The sequence below is a fragment of the Cyprinus carpio genome, chromosome B6, assembly GCF_018340385.1.
Source record: "Cyprinus carpio isolate SPL01 chromosome B6, ASM1834038v1, whole genome shotgun sequence".
Taxonomy (NCBI): Eukaryota; Metazoa; Chordata; class Actinopteri; order Cypriniformes; family Cyprinidae; genus Cyprinus; species Cyprinus carpio.
Window position 1 is genome coordinate 10,391,211 of NC_056602.1, and position 20,287 is coordinate 10,411,497.

Sequence of the window (20,287 nt, forward strand, 5' to 3'; positions counted from 1 at the left end):
ATACCTCAGAAAATTATTTGAATCCAAAGACAAATTAATTATTGCTGCTGCAATTAGTTTTCCAAACGTCCAGTGTAACGATGGCTGGAGTGGTAAAGGTCACCACTCCATCTGTGCCCCATCTGAGATGAGAGAGCGGTGGTCAGAAATCAGAGAACACCGAGACCTCTCTCTATCTTTCTCTCGGCAAAAGAGAGGAGGGAGACTGTTGGTTGGTTTGCAGAAGCGTAAGAGGATCAGAGGGGATTCCTGGAGATTTTAGAGGGTCTTAAACTTATCACAGCTCTAAACTGCTAATCAGCTTGTGCACCGAAGACCTTTCATAGCCTGAAAGGACATGCCATGGTCATCTGGGGACATCACCACTCGAAAATTTTTAAGTATTACCCTTCACCCCTGACCTCCAACAGTGTATCCCCAATTCCCCATGATAACAAACCAAGACCATAAATCATACAGAGAGAGATTTGGGAAGGACTGATAACTGGTTTGATCGCTATTTACAGTATTGTACTTGATAATATTTTTGGATTTATCAGATCTAGCCAGGAACAGTGGTGCAACTAGAGGTAAGCAACTAAGAAATAACAAACTAAGTAATAACTAAAGCAACAAAGTAAATAACTTTAAAGCATATTTTCATATTTTTAATTTTGTAAGCCAATTGTTTTTCTCACAATAATCACAATACTTATTGTAAAAAGCCCTCCACAAATATATTCTAATAATTATTTACTAACATTTTTTAATAATTATTTAATAATTTTATATATGAATTAAAACTTATTTCTATGTAACATTTACATTTATAAATTCCATTTTTCATTTTCATTTTTTTAAACAATATTTTCTTCATAATAGCCCACTATTTTTCTCATATATTGCTACTTTGTTTTAATGGAAAATGTCATATTGGGGGGTCCTTCACAACAAAAAGTTTGAAAACCCATTAATTAGTTATAACTTTGCCAGAACATGTATTATATATTAGTTCTGCAGACCTTCCTAATTAGACACAGCTGTAAAAATCATTAAATCACCAAATCAGAAAATAAAACAGTGCTTACACTAGAGAGCAGACATTCAAATCTTAATTTTAATACAGCATCAGTGCCATTATCACAGCATGAGCAGCACTGCAATAGTTTTTTACTTGAAAGTTTCTTACATAATGGTTCTAAAGCACAGCCACTGTAACTCAATTGAGATGACGAAATGATAAACACAATGTTTCTCGCCTGCCTGATTTCGAACAGCTTTATCTGTTACAGCCTCCATTCCAATTTTCCCTCTGTCTGGATGACTCGAGTTTTTAAACTCTGCTCCTCCACTGAACCAAACATGGGGGCAATAATGTGAATACCAAAGTTCATGTGCTTTACAAAATTCACCAGGTTTAGTTGAAATCGAAGAGTGGGCGAGCTGTTCGGGAACGGCGGTTAGGCTGGAGGGGATGGCAAGCTTTTCCATAATGACGTGGTTTGTCTGTTTGCATTATGAAGGATGAGGAAGTGGAGGAGCATCAGGACAGCTAATACTCAGCATATAGTCTGGACGCAGATATTTATATATTTGTTGAAAATAGAGAGCGAGAGAGAGAAGTGCACAGTGAGTGAAAGATACACACCCATCGGTTAATTACACTCTGGGTTCTTTCTCCATGGAGTTAACCTCAGCTGAGTAAAAACACACTTGAGTTTACAGTCTCTGGATGCACTGAAGCTTAGTTCATCATGAGAGACACTCAGAAACAGTTTTTGGTAAAACGTCTTGATGGACAGTGACCTGTAATGCTCAGTGCATTGGTGTTACTGAGGAAATGAATGAAATGGAAAGATGGCAAAACTACAGTGGCATCAAGAGAGGAGTAGAGTGGAACCTCATGTTCTATGGCTTGATTTGCTTAAAGCTTTGTGATGAGTAAAGAGAAGCCATGTGGAGTGGAATCTACTCTATAATTGAAGATATTAACTATGACACACATTGTTTGTGAGAATCTAAACAGAAACATGATGAAGAATATGCTGTTTAACAAGCCACAGAGGGGAGAGTCCACCTCCTCGACTCTCTTGTACTACGACAGACCTTCCCCAAGAAGAACATGACGGTGACATTATGAAAAAGAGAGCAAATAGTTACCTGCATCCACGTCAGCTAGTTAAAGAAGCAGCCAAGGAAAGAGAGAATAAACAAAACTCGAATCAAAAAGCAGCCAAGCTAAACATGCACAGTCAGTTGAGAAATTAAACACAGCAGGACAAAGAGAAAGAAGCATCACTTTCATTCCTTCACCGCAAGCTTATCTATTGTCATGGGGCTTCTGTGTCTGTGGGTCACGAGCTTGTTGTATCTGAACATACAGATCTAACACGTCTGCCCTGAGGACATGGTCAGGTCAATATAGCTGATTTACAGTAGGGTGATGAAAAGGCCACATACTATCACACATGCTCATAGCACTGAGGTCAGTAACGTAACACTCCTAAATCTATTAATTAATAAAATAAAAATAAAAAACATTACCATTTAAACACACAATGACTTAAATACATCTCTTCTATGATGAGCATGTTTTTTTTTAATTATAATTCATTTTTATATTTGTTTTAGGACATAAATCCAAATACATTTTAGAATAATACACCATAATTAAGAAATAAATAATAATGAATATTAATAAATCTTGAATAAAAACATTAGTAGCTTTTACTGTTTATTTTTTTTATTTTATTTTTTTTTAATTGAAAGTTTTTTTGTTTATTTATTTTTTGATTAATAATTAAAAATACTTTTGTGCACCAATTTAAAGTCATGTGGTGTGTGGTGACACAACAGCTAATTAAATTAAAAAAAAAAAAATTTTAAACCAACATGAATACAAAGAACTTGTCAGATGTTTTAAACTAGATTTTAAAATATTCTTATTTGCCACTGACCTGTTAAACAAAAAGATAGGAAATATGAAGTGGAAATGGGTCACGATGGTCAACCAGTTTATCTAGATTTCACGGTTTGCAACTAGTTTATCTAGATTTTACTTGGAAAAGATTCAAAGGCTAAATTTGATATTTCACATTGATAAAAGTGTTATTTTTCACACCAGAGGGGCTGGTCTGCACAATTGCACCAAACTGCTGATCCCAGCAGAGCCGCAATTCTAAATCAAACATGATTGTGGCGGCATAAGCAAAAAACTGAGTTAGTTACCCATATGGGGTGCTGGGTTTTGAAATGGTAAAGGCTGGGTCTGTATTGAGACCAAAAGGCCTGTAGGGATTTTTCTTTCTTCTTGGGTAAACATACACACGCAGTCACAGAGTTGGCCTTGTGATAATATCTCTTAATGAGCTCTGAGAATGTGTCTATTCATGTAGTATGTGTGATAGAAGTGGGGGGGGGGGACCCATGCGGCCGACTGCTTTCATTGTAGAGTGCGCTGTAAAAATCCGCTCCAGCCCTACTTAGTGGTTTTGAGGTTGGGGTTACTCTACCAAAGCTAGAAAAAACTATTTTTAAACCCAGAATAGTGAAACTTCAAAAACGCAAAATAGGAAAACATTTCATGTGGTAGTTTTACAGGAATGTAAATTTGGAAATTCAAATCACAGCTTCCTGTTGCTGAAATGTGATGTAACACCACTGCGAATCTGAGTTTTGCGGCACTTCTAACATCAAATGACGTGCTGGCCTCAAATGTGAAAGATTTAACCGTGTCGCTTGAGCTTAGCAAGGCACACACTTCAACGGTCTCTGATGTCGCGCTAAGTTTCCTTTGGCACTCTGTGCTATAATCCACTGCGGCAAACAGGCAATTGACATTTCTGGGGGATTTTTTTTTCTTGCAGGCGATTTCCTGGTTGACCGCTGGTATGCAGTGGCTTGAGTTTTATACGGTAAAGTGCAAAGGAGAGGACGAGACATAATCAGTGCCCGTCGGCCCTCATGCTTTCTGCGGGACCCCCAGGCACTCAGATTACTGCAGTTAAGCACACTTGTACTAAATGTTGCTTTAACTAATTACGATCTTTAAAGAAAAGTCCTAAAATTTACAAACGCTGCTCCGTGAGGAGCCATCTGAAAGGCCAGTTTAACATGACTACATAATAACAGTTATAAAGGACATGAAATATTGACACGGGGAGCTTTTGAAAGCAGATCTGTGCTTGTGGAAGAGAGCATATTGTGGTGGTCTGGCGGTGTGCCCTGAATGTTCTCAATTATACATGGGGAGTGTAGCAGAGTCCTCTGGCACAAATGTACTGTACTAACATACGAACAGCAGGTGTGCGGAGAGAGAGAAAGAATAAGAGAAGGAGAGAAAAATAAGAAGAGTATCTAGGCTATGCCTCAGCAGTACTGAAAAGAGAGGAATATTAATTGTATTTACACAACTTTAAGATTTAAACGGGATCTAAGAACAGAAGGACACACATACGCCATTGTTGTAAAGCCTTTCAAAAGCATTAACGTGAGTAATATAAACTGTTAAAGATAAAGACAGTGAGAGATATAAAAGTACAAAGGCTTTTAATGATTTTTCATATATCACCTGCCCATTTGATAGCAAAACACCTACCTTCAGGGCTCTCTTCTTGCACGTAGGTTCCTGTCAGGTACCTGTGCACCAGGGCAGACTTACCACTGGCCAAGTTACCCACAATGCCCTGCACACACAAATACACACACAGAATTAATAGGGGTCCCTTACATGATATTTTGACATGTAAATGAACAGTGTCTCAGCTTAGACCTGAAGCAAAGATCAATTAAAACGAACATCCTTTGTTATCATCTCTTGTTAATCATTTTATTGATTTTTACCCAGACTTTGGTTTGAAACTTTTAAAGTTAATTCGATATCATTAAAGCACTATGAAATTAAATTAAAATGATAATATTCATTATTACTAATAATAACTTTTAAAGAATTCTAAAGAAAGAGTTCTGTACTTTTGTTAAACAAACTGTAATTGGGTTCAATTATGCTAAATATATTAAAATATTGTTTAATTTTCTTTATTTTGGATTAAACCAATTCTATCCATGCATTAATATACGTTAGGAAGACAAGTCAATCATTTAATGTTAAAACTGTTCAATGTCATTTTCACATGCAATCATTTCATCACAGAATGCTATCAAGCAAGAAATAATTTGAGATGGAGGAAATGATGCTGTCAAATGACACAAATGTCATTATGGATATTATTAGGGGACCAACAAATAAAGTAGTGAGAGTGTAAAAAGTGAGTTTATTTTAATTTCAAATGAACTTTCCACAGGACAAGAAACAGAGAATTCAGCATATTAAGGCCAATTTAGAGAGGACACAGCCTGTTCAAAGCTGTTTTGTTGTGAGGTCACTAGCATGCAACACTAATTTAAGTAATTAAATGATGCGATTTAAATCTTGTATAAGTTATGAAATTTTAAGCATCAGTGACAGGACTCACCACTTTGAGCTCTGGTACAGAGCGACTGAGTGTCCACTCCTGACTGTTGACAAAGGCATCTGTAACAGAGAAAGAGAGAGATCATTATAAATGTGCTCATGCCCTTCAGTTCAGTCTTATTTACAGAACAGTTCAAGATGAGCAGTTCACTGATCAGTACACACAGCAGAGGAAAAGACACAGTCAAACAGACCAAAACGGAACAAAGATCCATTTCCATGTTAAAATACAACTCTGAACTACACTACAGAACAAAACACATTTGTGTTCATTTTAGGCCTTTTCAGCAATGATCAAATATGTGTTAATTAGAGCCCACATCGCCTACACGGCCCCCATGCTCAGCTGCACAACTCGTTTCACATTACAATAGAACAATAGCGGCTGCAGGTGTGCACTGTGGGCTCAAACGCTCAGAGGACATCTAGGAGAGCAGCAAATAAGCCTGCAAATCCATGACTCCAGAAGATCTGTCAAGTTTATATATGGTGAGAGTCGGATCATGCTCTAATATCAAAGAAAATGCCCATGACGATCAATGTTAGATACATTGTTAGACAACGCAGAGCATGGCGTTAGCAACGCCAAAGTCACAAGTTCAATTCTCAGGGAATGGATGAACAAATAAAATGTTTAGATTGAATGCAATGTAAGTCAATTTGAATAAGAGCACCTACCAAATGAGCAAATGTAGACAGCTGTCTTGTGTCTTCTAAAGACTGGAATACACTAGATTACTTCTAAGATCTGAACCAAGTATAAAACACTAGGCATTATGCACTTGCAGACATCATATATGGTTACAGAGAAAAAAAACAGTAACAGATATTTGAGTCACTCCAAACATAAACTTTTGCAATAACGTGCAACACTGCTTAGAGATGCATGACAAACAAAAATGTGTAATATTGACTAAAAGAACTTATGAATGGAGGATTTTCTGTATTAAATTTTGCCTTTCAGCAACAACAATCGATGACACCTCCAGCCTACATGCTGGGGCAAAAACATAGACAAACTCATGTAATGTGTACCATCCTTAATACAGCACCTTCAATGAAATGGAACCTCATTTGTAACTAATTTGGACAATCTTAATCGGCTGCAACTTTGAGCACCAGACAAATGGCCCTCCAGAAAACTGTATTTATGAGGAAGCTTACTTTTGAGTGAAATTTCCAGACCTGAGAAAGTAAAGTAAATTAAAATAATCTTAAATATTAGCTCTAAAGTATCTTATTGGGTAAGAATTATAAAAACATACATTCTCATCCTTAATCCTTAACCAGAAAAAACAACAATTGGTAAAGTAAATTTAGAGTCAGAAAGGTTGACCCAAGTAGAGTGTGATGTTACATATTGCTACGCTATCAATGTTATTAATTAGTAGGGTTGCAAAGGGGAAACTTTCCAAAAATCCCTGGAATATTCCCAAAAATCCACTGGTTTCCAAAATTTCTGGAATATTTCTGAAATTTACTGGAAATCTTCCACCTTTTTGCAACCCTTTTAATTAGCATACAGATTCATATCACAATAAGCATAAAGCATCTCATCAGCGTAAAACAGACTATATACACAAATATTGTGTAAAATATTATAAAATAGGCTGCATTATATCAAAACTTTTAGGTATTTGATGAAACAAGCATATTTACAATATATTTGTCTAAACTCATCCACCATATTGTCTGATTTGCCTTATCCACAACTTGGCCCAAACAAAGCAGCTTATATTTAGAAACAGTTTTTACATTGAGAGTGTGCATATGGTGTCTTAAATGTTATTTAGGTAGGAAACTTATTAGATTTTGGGACCCTGCTTTATTCTTTATTGTGTCCATCTCCATGCACAAAGCAATGCATGCTTTGCTTCCATCTTCTACTCACTGATGTCAGAGAACAACAGTCTATAATTTCTCAAGAGACCCATACTAAACACACGCTAATGCTAACATATATGCATAACCCTTGGGGATTGCCTCCACTGCCACCTTTTGAAAGGCTAGCAGATGAAGAATAGTGAGGAAACAAGAGCCTCTGGGGGTTGCTTCATATATTCCATGGGGTGACCCTGAAAAGACCACAGTGTCTGAGATCTGAGGAAGGTTAACACAATCTGCTACCCACATAGGAAGCATATATGAAAGCCGACTGGGTAGTAAAGAAAAAAATAAGGATTGACTGAACAACTGATGCTGTAATCACATATAAATCATATTGTTTGGAGAAACCTGACTTATTTGAGATTAGGCGTTCCATGCGCAGATGGAACCAATCAACACAGCACTATGACAGCTGTCTGTGATACTGCGACTCATTCAAAATGACAATCTGTAACATCACAGGAGACATGATGGGAGTGACAGGTCGGTAATGAACCATTACAGCCAAAGCCCTTGTCAATCTTGCTTCACCTCTTCAATTGAAATAGACTTGCTGGATTATTTTTCATTATGGAAGTTGATAGCATGCTTGACTATAAAACTGTAACCTCAATAAAAACTATGATGAAAGACATTGCAAGAGCTTCAGTCTGAAGCTACTATTATACTTAAGTACAATTCTATAAAAGAAATCTCATAAGTTGGCAGTATAAACAAGGTATCCTTGCAGAAAATCGTTACAAATAATAAAAGTTTCTTGATATTTGTGTTTGTAGAGAGCTCAATAACCATGAATACTGTGTGACAGCAGCCTTTATTTTATCTATAAAAAAATGAAGGCAGTAAAGACAAAACTAAAACACCCAGTCATTATCCATGCTCTTCATCCGCAACTCTGAGGAGAGACAATGCAGAGCCTGCTTCTCATGAGAATGCATGCATGTCTGGAGTTCGATGTCTGTATGATTGTCTCCAAACAACTGAAAAATTTTGCTTTGATGAGCACCCAGTTGATTTCAACTCGCAAAGTTGAATTTTTGCAGTTAAAAAATAAATAAATAAATAAATCATGGCTCAGCTACAGGGAGTGATAGACCTAGCATTAGGCCGAGGCAATTCTGTCAATATTTAGTCATTTTTACATTACATGGTTCAAGTGTCCCATTTATGATTTTTTCCTCCCATGTGACAGATTGGATATGACCCACAATGTGTAAGCAGGGAAAAAAAAAAACCCTGGATGCTGATATTATCAGATCAGTTTCAGGCATTATGTATATGTGGAAATAAATCTAATATGAATCACGATATATGCATTGGCATCTGCCATGTAATCAAGACAGATCATATATATTTCCCTGTCAATGAGAGTCGTACATCATTAAAAAAGCAAGGGTGGCAAATGATGTCACCTCATATGGATGCTTTTCCAGGTCAGTACGTCTACCTTGGATTGTTTTACCAAGTGTATAGTGGTGTTAATGCCATGTCTGCTTAACATGTCCAATTAACAGAAGTATTTATCTTTTTTTAATCTATTTTCAGTTGCAAATTTTACTGCCAGCTTTAAACTGACTTAAGGCCCGTTCACACCAAGAACGATAACTATAAAGATAACTATAAAGATAATGATATTAGCATCCACACCAACGAACGATATAGTCTGTTTATTCTAAGCACACACTCGTCTGCCGCTTTAAATTCTCGAGCTCGAAACAGCAGGATGGATTCTGATTGGCTGTCAATTTTTTATCGTTCATCAGCTGGAAAAAAAATCGTTTTGAAAGTGATTCCAACAATATCGTTTTTGTTTGTCTTTATCGTTATAGTTGTGGTGTGGACTCTGCTGTTCTTTAATACTGAAAACGATTTTTAGAACTATATCTTTATCGTTATCTTTATAGTTATCATCCTTGGTGTGAACGGGCCTTTAAGCTGATTACGAACAGAAAATTTAACTACTGCCTTCTAAAGAGCTGCTCATAAAGTAGATGAATTGAACATATTTCTGATCACATTTGCACAGTTGTCACTTCTGAATTGTCAACAATATTTAACTGAATTGAGCTGAATAACAACAACTGTCTTCTGTATAGCTGAAACTATTTTTTTTTTCATAATTAATGAATAGTTGAAATTTGAGTATGTGTTTTAGGTAAACAAGATTTATTTTCATGTCAGCATTTTCATGTTGTAGACATCTCATGTACTAACACTGAATTGTATTAAGCATGATAGAATTAGCCTATATCATCATCAGGCAATGAAAAACTCATATTTCAACCACTATTATTGCATTATCTTGAATAAAACCTAAAAAAAAAACTGAAAATGCAAAACATAACTGGAAAAAACAATCCATACAACAATGAAATATATACTATAGCCTAAAAATAAAATAAATAGTCTATATTTTTTGATACATTGTATATTTTACATTAACATTAAAATGTCATTTAATTTTAAATTACACAGTTAACTAACTTTTTATTGTTCTAAAATGCTAAAACTAAACTAAAACTAAAATAAAAACTAGAAAACCTGGTCATGTGAACATATTTTTGTTGCATATTTTGAATTTCATTGTCAATCTGGGATACCTCTAGGTGAAATAATTCTGGCAAGTGCATCTGAATGTGTAGTAAACAAACACACAGTTACTTCACAAATACGACAATCATGTGGTCACTTTAAAGTCACTGAAAATCTAGGAGGACACACAAATCAACTTTAGAACAGAGAACAGCCAACATATTCCAGCAGGTGGGCTAATGAGGGGTGTCTGTGTGCCCCGTGGGAAGCTCATGTGTCTTATTTAAATGCTCTTATGTATTTGTTTATATGTGCATGTAGAGTAAGAGACTCATTTCAGCGTTGATTCTTTGCAGCCAGTTTCCCATGACCTGTCTGGACCCTCCACCCCCTTGCTGTGAGCTGACCGATTTCAGAAGCGCACTTCCACCACCCACTCTGTGTCGGGCAGAAAATGATGACATGATGGAAAAAACAGAATAGTGAAATTAGAAGGACATTTACAGGAAGTCCCTCAATTTACAATAATTCTGCATAATGTTACCAGGGTCAGTGTCCTGGTGTCTGTGATGGCCTGTCCCAGATCAGGTCCTTTTATTCTGCTCAGCTTTTGTCCTTAGGATTCACCCTCATTTTAAGAACTTGCAGATTTTAGAGATCTCCTGAATCATTAAAATCCCACACACCCAATGTAAGCATCCTGAGGGGACTTGGAGAACTAGGCCAACCCCAGTCCAAAATCGACACCATGAGGCTCCATCAAAGATTCAATTAGGATTTACGAATGCGGAACTAACACACAAAGCGCAGTAATGAATGTGTCGGGTAGCTTGCAACAATCAACCATTACACAGCGCTCAAAGGCACACTTGGCGCAAGTCACAACTCCCAAGGACATCCATCATCATTCGGTCAGGATGTAAATGAAGCGGCTTTTCCTCTCCTGCAGAACAGTGAGAGTGTGTAATTCCTCTGAATGAGACTTCAGTTATGAGATCCGAGTTGCTTGATTATATCTGGTCTCATCTATATTCATCTAGAGCCAAAATCTTGACAGTCATCAAAGTCTGATGCATTTTGCAGCTTATTCTGTATAAGAATTGGCCTAATTAAGAACAGGAAGAGGTCGTCAGATTGGAGCTTGGCAAAAGCACTTGCCATTTAGATGTGCAATATCCATTAGGGTGCTTTCCAGCATGAATTTAAGTTTGCAGTTTGTGTACAGCAAAATATTGACAAGAAAATATCTTACTGTTGAGTTGTTCTTTTGAGCTGCACAAAAAAAAAAAGAAAGAAAGAAACTATGGTGTGACCAGTGTAGCCTATTTATTGAGTAAATGAGTCTTTTAATGAATTTTTCAAAAGATTTACCAGTTTAAATCAGTCTGATGTTTTGTTTTTTTTTTTGAAGGGTTTACCAGTTTAAATCAGTCTGATGAATCTGGCCCCACCATTTACCAAGTCACTTCCAAAAAAGCAGCAGTCTGTTGATCAGCGAAGCAAATTCACGGAGCGTATTTAATATAGTGTTGAATATGTATGTTTTATTTTTTTTTTTATTTTTCAGTTTTCATTATTATTTATTTAGTTTTAATGGTTACAATAAATTTTAGTAATCAAAAAGCATTTATAATTAATTGAAATAAAATGTATACAATTTAGCAACAATATATTAAAAGTTTAATTAAAAAATTATCAAATTTAAGGGCCCTAGGAAATGATTTTTTCCCAAATTACATTTGACTCTACATCTAATTATATTTAAATTTTTCTGGATTCCATTTTAATGGTTTAATTAAAATGTAATAATCAATAACATCTAATAATGTCTGATTTCATTCATAAAACTAAACTTAAATAGGAGTCTTCTTGAGCTTTAATATTTAATATATGCCATTTTGCATTATACTGTAAATTCCATTTTTATAGCTGGTGATAATTCTGTGAATCCGTCTGCATGGAAATCATAGGATCATAAAAAATCTGTTTGTGGAAATCCCTCGGCATCATGCGAAATTGCCACTTGTTAGGACTCCTATTAAAATGATAAGATTTCACCCAAGGAAATGAGCTGAATAGCGGTAAATGTGATCACACCTTTAAAAGTCAAATCTCACGGTATGGACAAAAACTGTGATATTTAAAAAAATATCTTCTTAGATGTTCCACAGAAGAAAGTTTTGGAAGGACATGAATAAATGACAGAATTGTCAGTTTTGGGCAAACTAGACAGTCTCACAGTTGAGGGTGTGCTTTTTGAGCTTAACACTCATATGCATCTGTCTGATTCAAAATGAAACCCCAAAGTAAAATGCTAACACAAGTTCAGGTCAAGACGGGCCATATTAGAATTGAAAATGAGGAACTGCCTCAGACAAAAAAAGCACACATAAGGCTTATCCGGCTGGTTGGAGACTGTTATAAAGAACACAGTGAGAGGCAGCTACAGTAAGTGCATGTGGAGTCTGCATGTGGCTCTGAATGCTGCCAGAAACATGACTTACTGCCGTACACTCTGATCATTGATGGAGGTTATTGGAGAACCACCCTCCTCCCTCCGTTTCACTGTCACTTTACACTCCTCATCTCAAGCTCTCTCATCTCATTCCCCCCTCACCCCAGCGTTCCCTCCAGACACTGAGAACAGCATGTTTCATCTCCTTATTCACTGCAGCTCCCAAAATAGCATAGTGAACACAAAGCCGCATTTCCCAGCAGTTTTTGTGAAAACACATACACTAAGAGACACACGCCACACTAGCTCAAATTACTAAGATTCTCTTTCTCTCCAATTTCCACTATCAACTATCATCTTTAATAGGGTTGTGTATCGTTTGAATTTTATCAATTCCGATTCCGATTCTTATCAATTCCCAGTTTCGATTCCAATGTCAAACATTTAGATGTCAAATATATTTACTTTGTGTGTCTTTTTGCAAAACATTAAATTGCTGCTGAATACCATGAATAAAAATCAGCTGGCTACATAAAAACTTGACTCGATTAAGAGCTGTTTGTGTGCAAAATAGTGCTGCAAGATTCAGGATCAATTGAGACTTTTTTTAATGGAGGGTGAGGTTCTCTTACAATTCTGAAGAAAAAATGTTAGACAACTAAACAAAATCTCATGGAATTTATGAATGGAATGATTAAATGACTCACTCGAGATTTACTTGTCTCATTACTGGTAGAATCAGTGTTTTTGAATGAATCTCTTGAATGAATGATTCAAAAACAAGTACATTTTGAATAGCCCCTTTCTACTACCTAAAAACAAAGGATGTGCACACAGGAATTGGAATTGGTTTTCGATTCCCAACCCTAATTTTTAACAAAGAAACCAGCAAATAATTGTATTCCTGCATCATGCGTCTATGTTCAACTGACTGCTGGTCATTGACCCCAACAGTGCAAATGGAAAAAATCCAGTCCGTCAGCCCCCCGCTGCTCCTCTGACACACTGGGCTGCATTGTTGCCCCTCTGTTGGGCTGCACTGGGGCTACTGATGGCTCACCCATGCGCCACTGCTCCCTGGACATCACTCTGAAACAGGATGTTGTTACAGCTGCTTCCTGTTTTCCTAGAAGGGGTCTCAAGTTTCCATTTTCCCCAGTGTTCCCAGTGCAGCAGGGTCGCTGTGGTACCAGTTCATTGACCTGCATGCTGAATTCACTGCTTTGGCTGAATCAATATGCTGCCAAACACGAATCGAACCAGTTCTCATTGACACACTAGGACCCTTCGGCAGTATGATCATGATCGTGACGTCTAAAGCCGTTCAAATGCTGATTCTTGGCAGAAAACAGATCAATCGACAGTACTTAATGCATACTGTTGATTCAAAAAAATAAAAAAATAAAAAAATGGAAGTAAATGGGCCCAACCTGACAAAGTAAAACAGACCAGTTAATACCGAAGCTTCATATCACTCTATTTAAATCGTGTGAATAACAGCCTAAATTAAACCTGTTCATCATACAAATCCATTGTGTTTTTTCAGAAAACAATTAAGGGAGAGTATTAAATACATCTTCATTTATTTTCCAAAGATGAGTGTAAGTCTTATGGATTTGGAACGACATGTGGGTGAGTAAATGATAACAGAACTTTCATTTTTGAACGAAAAAACATTTTAAATTGTATTAAACCCAGAATATTAATTTTATCTGATGTTTCTGCCATTATTTATAAACTACAAAAGGACCATCACTTTTAAATTGATTGTCTAAAATGATCTATATTCAGCTTCCTCAGTACCAACCATATGGTCTCCTGCATTGCACCAGGCTTCGTAAGTGTCCTGACTCAGTAAGACACTCTTAATGAACATAAACCTCCTACACACATGCACATCACATGCTGAGACAGCAGAAGAAAAGCTGAGTCTGTGTCCTAGATTTTACAAGCTGCATAAGGTGAACATACAAGCTCCATACTTTAAATGTATCCACACATACTGTGACAATGGAAAGTCTATTACCCTCACACTGTTTCTGGGTGCCACCTCCGCAAAGACAGCAGGAGATTAGAGTGTTTAGCAGAATGTGTCTGCTCTTCATCAAAATGACACCGAGTAAGAGAGAGAGGAAGAGGGTTGGAAAAGAAAAGGCACAGCAAGTTAGTGATGGAATAAGCAGGGGTGATATTTCCACATTGTGGTAGATAGATTATCCAGCGTAGCACAGTTAAACATGTGTTTTGTGTCCTGGCTGCCTATGTCTGTACAAAGCATGGCCTGTTCTCTCCCAGGTTTTAGTGCATACATATCAACACAGTATTCCAAAAACAGCCGAACAAGGTGTGTTCGTACCTGTGCCAAACATATAGGGTGGGACTGAGAGGGACATAAGCACACTGCCTTCTCACACAATTATTTTCAAATCTATTAGTTATAATTCTCTTAACTGAAAAAAAAGAACAAAAAAAATAATAAAAACTCAAAGGTAAGTGGCATGCATTGTTGTGCATTACCAAAATGTCCTGGAAGTAAATTTATTGTGTATGCAATATTTGGTAATCTGACTTGCAGTGTTAATTTTTTGACACATTTCCCTTTAAATAACGAAAATATCCTTTAGTTTTAGTTTTTTGTTTAGTTAAGTCAAGTTCATTTAATTTCAATGGAATAGTCAATGAAAAATAACACTAGTTGCCAATAATATGCAAAATAACAAAAATGTGTTCAGCGATAACATTAAATTTTTCAACATTACTTAAAAATTGTGTACACATTCATTCATTTTAATGCATTTAACATTATATTATACATTCAAACTGTTCGTATGAAAACATCCTGAAATACTAGCATGATAACGATTTAAAATAGTGTTTTAAAATTTATTTAATTATCATCAGTGTGCATTTTTTCATCTTTGGCAAACGCAAAAAGCGTGAAAATGAGTCAGTAATTTTGTTGATGAGCTTAACACTGGTTTTATTTACTTTAGGCTGGTTCTGTGCATGTATTTTACCTTGCATGATATGAATAAATTACTGTGCGTAATTAGCATCTTTATTTTTTTAAAAAGGGTGCTGAAACCAACAAGGATCTGATGTGGTTACACAGAATGAAAGCCACAGAATTACCTCTACTTATTCTATTTCTATTGGTGGGTCAAAGCATACATACAGCTGTGCACCTATAGACAATCTCCTTTTGAAGGTATGTAGCTGAGACGGGTCGCTGGTGTTACAATGTATGGGAGAAATTAAATTAGAATGCTCTAGTTTACAATATCTTTCAATACTCCGACCTTCCAATTAAAAGAACCAATTGCCAATAATAAAAGAACCAGACAATTTTCATATCATCCTATCGTCAGACTGTGAGAATGCCGATACACAATATTATCGTGCTAATTTATTTAATTATTTAATTAATAGTTTTATTGCCGGAAAGTGAACCAACTCCAACATAAGGCTAAAAGCAGCCTAAAGTTTTTTATATGACTATTATTATTTAATATGAATATTACCTTTTCCAACTTCAAATTATGTCCCCAAATGAAAACTTTGAAAAAACATCTATCGTCGATACTATCGTTAATACTCGATACAATCACCTATTGACACAACCCTAAAAAGAACCAATAATGGCTCATTTAATTCAATCTGAACTGTACTTGCATGACTGGAAAAAGCTTACTGAATACGTTCCCAAGATGGCCGCTGAGTGAACTGACTTGCCTTGAAAGGGACTTTGATCAGTTTATAGACACTGAATTACGAACAAAGATTCTGGCAAACTTTAGTCCCTGTTAAGCGTGCGCTTTACAGAATTTTGCAATCGACATCGGGTTACACAAAGGGATGCATCCGAGGAACGACGTAAATATAATGCATTTCCCACCTCCTGTGCAGTGTTTACATTCTCTATATAGACTTCCCTCCCTTTGGGTCTGTGATGTGGTCCGCTGAAAACATGGCAGCACTACTATAAGGAAAAAAGAGAAGTAAAAACAGCCATATTGCCATAATTCTGTCTCCGCCAGCCCGCGCCGCTGGCACAGTTTCTGCAACTCTCCTTCCGCTTTTCTCTTTCCCTTGCTGCTGCTATTATTATACTGTGGCCACCTTTGAGTCAGCGCTGTCTAGGAGAACAGACTTCACAGAAGACAGAACACTAGAAGAAACATACACACACTAACAAAGCACCTGACTCAGGACCAAAGCAGCTAAGAACAAACATGCCAAACTACACAAGGAAATCATTTTAAGCTTATCTGAATTCCAAATGCTAAATGCAAATATTAACTGGCTCCACTTCTGCACGAGTTGTGTTGACAGTGATCTCTAGTGTGCCGTTGCGTGTTAATGACCTCGTACTCTTGATGTTTTTTATTCTAAGGATGTTTTCTTATTAAAGTGGCATAGAAATGTTACCAGCAGCAGCTGAGAATTAATTCTTGCTGAATTCTCTATACAAAAGAAACTCAGGACCCAGATTTTAACAACAACAACTATCAGTAGACTGGGGAAAAGTTGGTTGTGCAGCCTAAAAAGAGGATGTTAGCAGAATTTGGGAACTATCCAAGCTTACCTGTCAAGATGGAGCTCAGCATCTGTACAGTATCCCAAGAGTTTTCTTGCAATCCTCCTTGTGGTTATTCCCTTTACTATGTTATCTGAAAAAGCTAGTCAATTCCCTGCTAAGCAGTTTATTACAGGTAATCCCACCCCAAAATTCACGTCATTTGTTGAGTCAGAACATGTCTACTTTAAAACGGGTCGAGTGTTTACACTCTTTGTGTAAACCTAAAAAGTGACCTAAAGGGTTTTCCCAGAAGTGGAAACTCTGTCCTCAATTAATCTCATGTTACTTCAAAAACATAAGACATTTGTTCATCTTCAAAACACAAATGAAGATATTTTTAAATGAAAGCTAATATATTTTAGCCCCTCCACGGAAAGTCTATTCCTTAAAAAAAAAATGTTCAAACTTCAAAAAGTTTGTAAAGTCAATGTAAAAGTAATTCATATTGAGCTGTTTATTGTAAGTCCTTCTAAAACACAAGTGCTTTGTATGATAAACAAAAATATTGACTAATGCACATCTAATATGATAAACGGACTTGCTTGACACGTCAGAACAAACCTCACTAGTTCCTGCGGAAGCTCAAACATGTTTGCGTGACACATGAACAAATCTCATTGGTTTTCACACATCAATCCTGCAATTTTGAGCTTCGATTTCACTTTATAGCCTATTTATTTTCAAATATTAAAATATTTAATGTTTCATTTTTTATTTATTTCTCTTATTTCAATTTTCATTTAGTTTCTTAAATGCACTCTTAAAAATAAAGGTGCTTCACGATGCCATAGACAAACCTTTTTTGTCTAAATGGTTCCATGAACCTTTAACATCTGAAGAATCTTTCTGTTTCACAAAAGGTTCTTTGTGGTGAAAGAAGGTTCTTCAGATTATAAAAAGGTAGGAAAGAAATGGTTCTTTAAAGAACCTTTGATTTAATGGTTCTTTGTGGAACCAAAAATGGTTCTTCTATGGCATCGCTGTGAAGAACCTTTTAAAGCACCTTTATTTTTAAGAGTGCAGTTCAGTGTTCTTTTTGAAATTTTGGAACTCTTTTCATAATCTTTTCATTTAAAAGAAAATATATTATGTGCAAAAAAATTTTGTATTTAAACCTGTTTTGTAAAGTAATACATTATCACAATAACACTGCATACCATGATAACAACTTCAGCAATTATCAGATATTAAAAAAATCTTCATGCATCTGGGTGATCATATCAGTTTACTACACTGAGATCACATATTCATTCAATTTGTTTTCTGTTTACAAATTTAAGGGAACGACTGGAGCCAGACATGGAAATTTACTCTAAAATTGTTTCATGTTATTGCACACAAACCACACAGATCTCAGTCTCACAAAATTCAGAGACTGCCAAAATAAAACCCACATATGCGTCTGTCAAAAGATGACCAAAACTCAACACACACAAGTCATACTTAAGAGTAACTTGTGAAGTAGAGGTCAGAGATCTCTTAATACATTCAGACATTTTCATGAAGCTTCAACAGAGTTATGTACAATAAAATTACAGTCCTAATTAGGCCCTTCAGCACAAGAATGCTGCATCTCTCTCCAAACCTTAAGGGGAAAAGAAGCCACCCACGTTTAACACACCAGTACTTGCAGGAAAGACTATTATCATAGTTACAGTCAAGATATCATTACAGCTGACACAGTCAGTGTGCCATTATTGCAGAAGATCTGATGAGCGCTTGATAAACGAGGCAGCCATAGAATGCTTCTCCACCCCTCATTGTTTTGACTGAAAGCAAGACAATGGATAAAAACAAGAAGCAGTGACAGAATGACAATGCGAGAGTGCGCAAGCAAGATGCACAAGACAAAATAAACCAGTCAGCCCTGTAAACGTAGTTGAAATGTCCTCGTATCTAGAACGATCTAGAAATAACATTCCTTACAGCGGGATCAAACCATACACTGCATGCTGCAATTCACACTGCAATTAAGCTGTCAAGTGGAGTGCTATTTAACACAACAAGATCAAAAGGGTTTCCTGGACAAAACAAAGAAAATGTGAAACGTAATGAGACACAGCAGTGTTATGGAAGGTTTAGCAGCTGTAAATGTCCATAATCAAACCCAACACTTGTGGAGCTCACAACAATGCACACCACATACACGGACAAATGAGTACATAGGCTCCACCGCAATGTCAGGAAGTAAACACAAGGGGGTGAAGAAAAGACAGCAAGGACACTTGGCAGCCTCCAAAGAACCCATTGCGGTGTTGCAGCTCAAAAGCAAGACCACCGCAGGTCTGATACACCACTGGGGTTCACACAATAGCGGTCCAACTCTTTCCACAGAGGTGTTGTTGTTTTGCAGCCTTTGGATCCGTCCACACACATGAGCTTCCACCTCTGTGTAATTTAAACTGCCAGAAGCGTCGCCATGAGGTTTTGGTCCCTTGTCGGGCAGCACCATTAATTGAAAAAATAATCAAGATTGCAATTACAATTTTAATCATGAAAAGAGTGGAACACAGTGCTCCATTAATGTCTACATTAGCTGCTTCATTGTTTTCTATTTACATTTATTCTTTTAACAAGACACATTCGTCCAATGTAAAGTTTGGGGTCAGTAAGATTAAAATAAATTCAATACTTTTAATATAAGTTCAATTTACTTTTTATGTATGTGTTTTGCAGCAGTTGAGGATTGAAATATGTCTGTTGCACGTGAATGCGATGGCAAATCAGAATTGAATCAGAAATCATCCATAATGACAACCAGTCCAAAATGTGAAATTGTATTTTTACAATGAATCTTTTAATATCTGTGCCTTTTTCGCGAGATGAGAACATGTCTTATGTAAACCAGAAACGCAACTGGTTAGCGTCAGGTAAACCTGAACCAAGCAAATTTCAGAGGAATTTCTTAAGACAACTTGTCACTAAAAACATTTGCTCTAAGGAAGCATCTGACAGAGATAAATCTGAACATTACTTTTTTAAGACGAAAAAAAAGAAAGAGACAACCAATTTAAACAAAGCAGGAAATCATTGAACTGGATTTCCAAAAGCACAGGCATTCCACCTCTGTGAGATTTTCATCACTGCAAACGTTCTCCTTTCTCTGCAAGAAAACTTTGGTGATATTTTATAAATGTTGTTAAAAAAGTATTGCGAAATGACAGCGTTTCCAGTAACCAATGTTATGCGACTAAAACTTAACCTTTTAAAACCTCTCGCGATAAGTCATGGCAAAGGATTTTGGTGGGATTTTGACGGATTTATTCAAAGGAGGTGTATGTGTGTATCTTTACAGAAGCAGCATAGAGAGCCACTTCAGAAACGTGTGTGGCGCGGCTGGAATAAACACGAGCATTGACTAGAGTGGCCGCAATCAGCTTCA

General features: G+C 36.5%; 1 protein-coding gene across 7 annotated transcripts in view; it reads right to left on the bottom strand.

The window, feature by feature from the left end:
- The window catches only part of LOC109105236 (arf-GAP with GTPase, ANK repeat and PH domain-containing protein 1-like), a 174,114-nt gene that overhangs the window by 79,032 nt on the left and 74,795 nt on the right, over window positions 1-20,287 (bottom strand). For 4 of the 7 annotated variants that reach the window (XM_042725657.1, XM_042725656.1, XM_042725652.1 and 1 more), the window contains 3 exons: window positions 5,454-5,512; window positions 4,577-4,664; window positions 2,140-2,154 (listed from right to left, as the gene is read on the bottom strand). In XM_042725657.1, the coding sequence (XP_042581591.1) occupies window positions 2,140-2,154; window positions 4,577-4,664; window positions 5,454-5,512 (162 nt within the window). The remainder of the gene's footprint in view (window positions 1-2,139; window positions 2,155-4,576; window positions 4,665-5,453; window positions 5,513-20,287) is intronic. The other 3 variants (XM_042725658.1, XM_042725659.1, XM_042725653.1) reach the window with 1 other exon arrangement.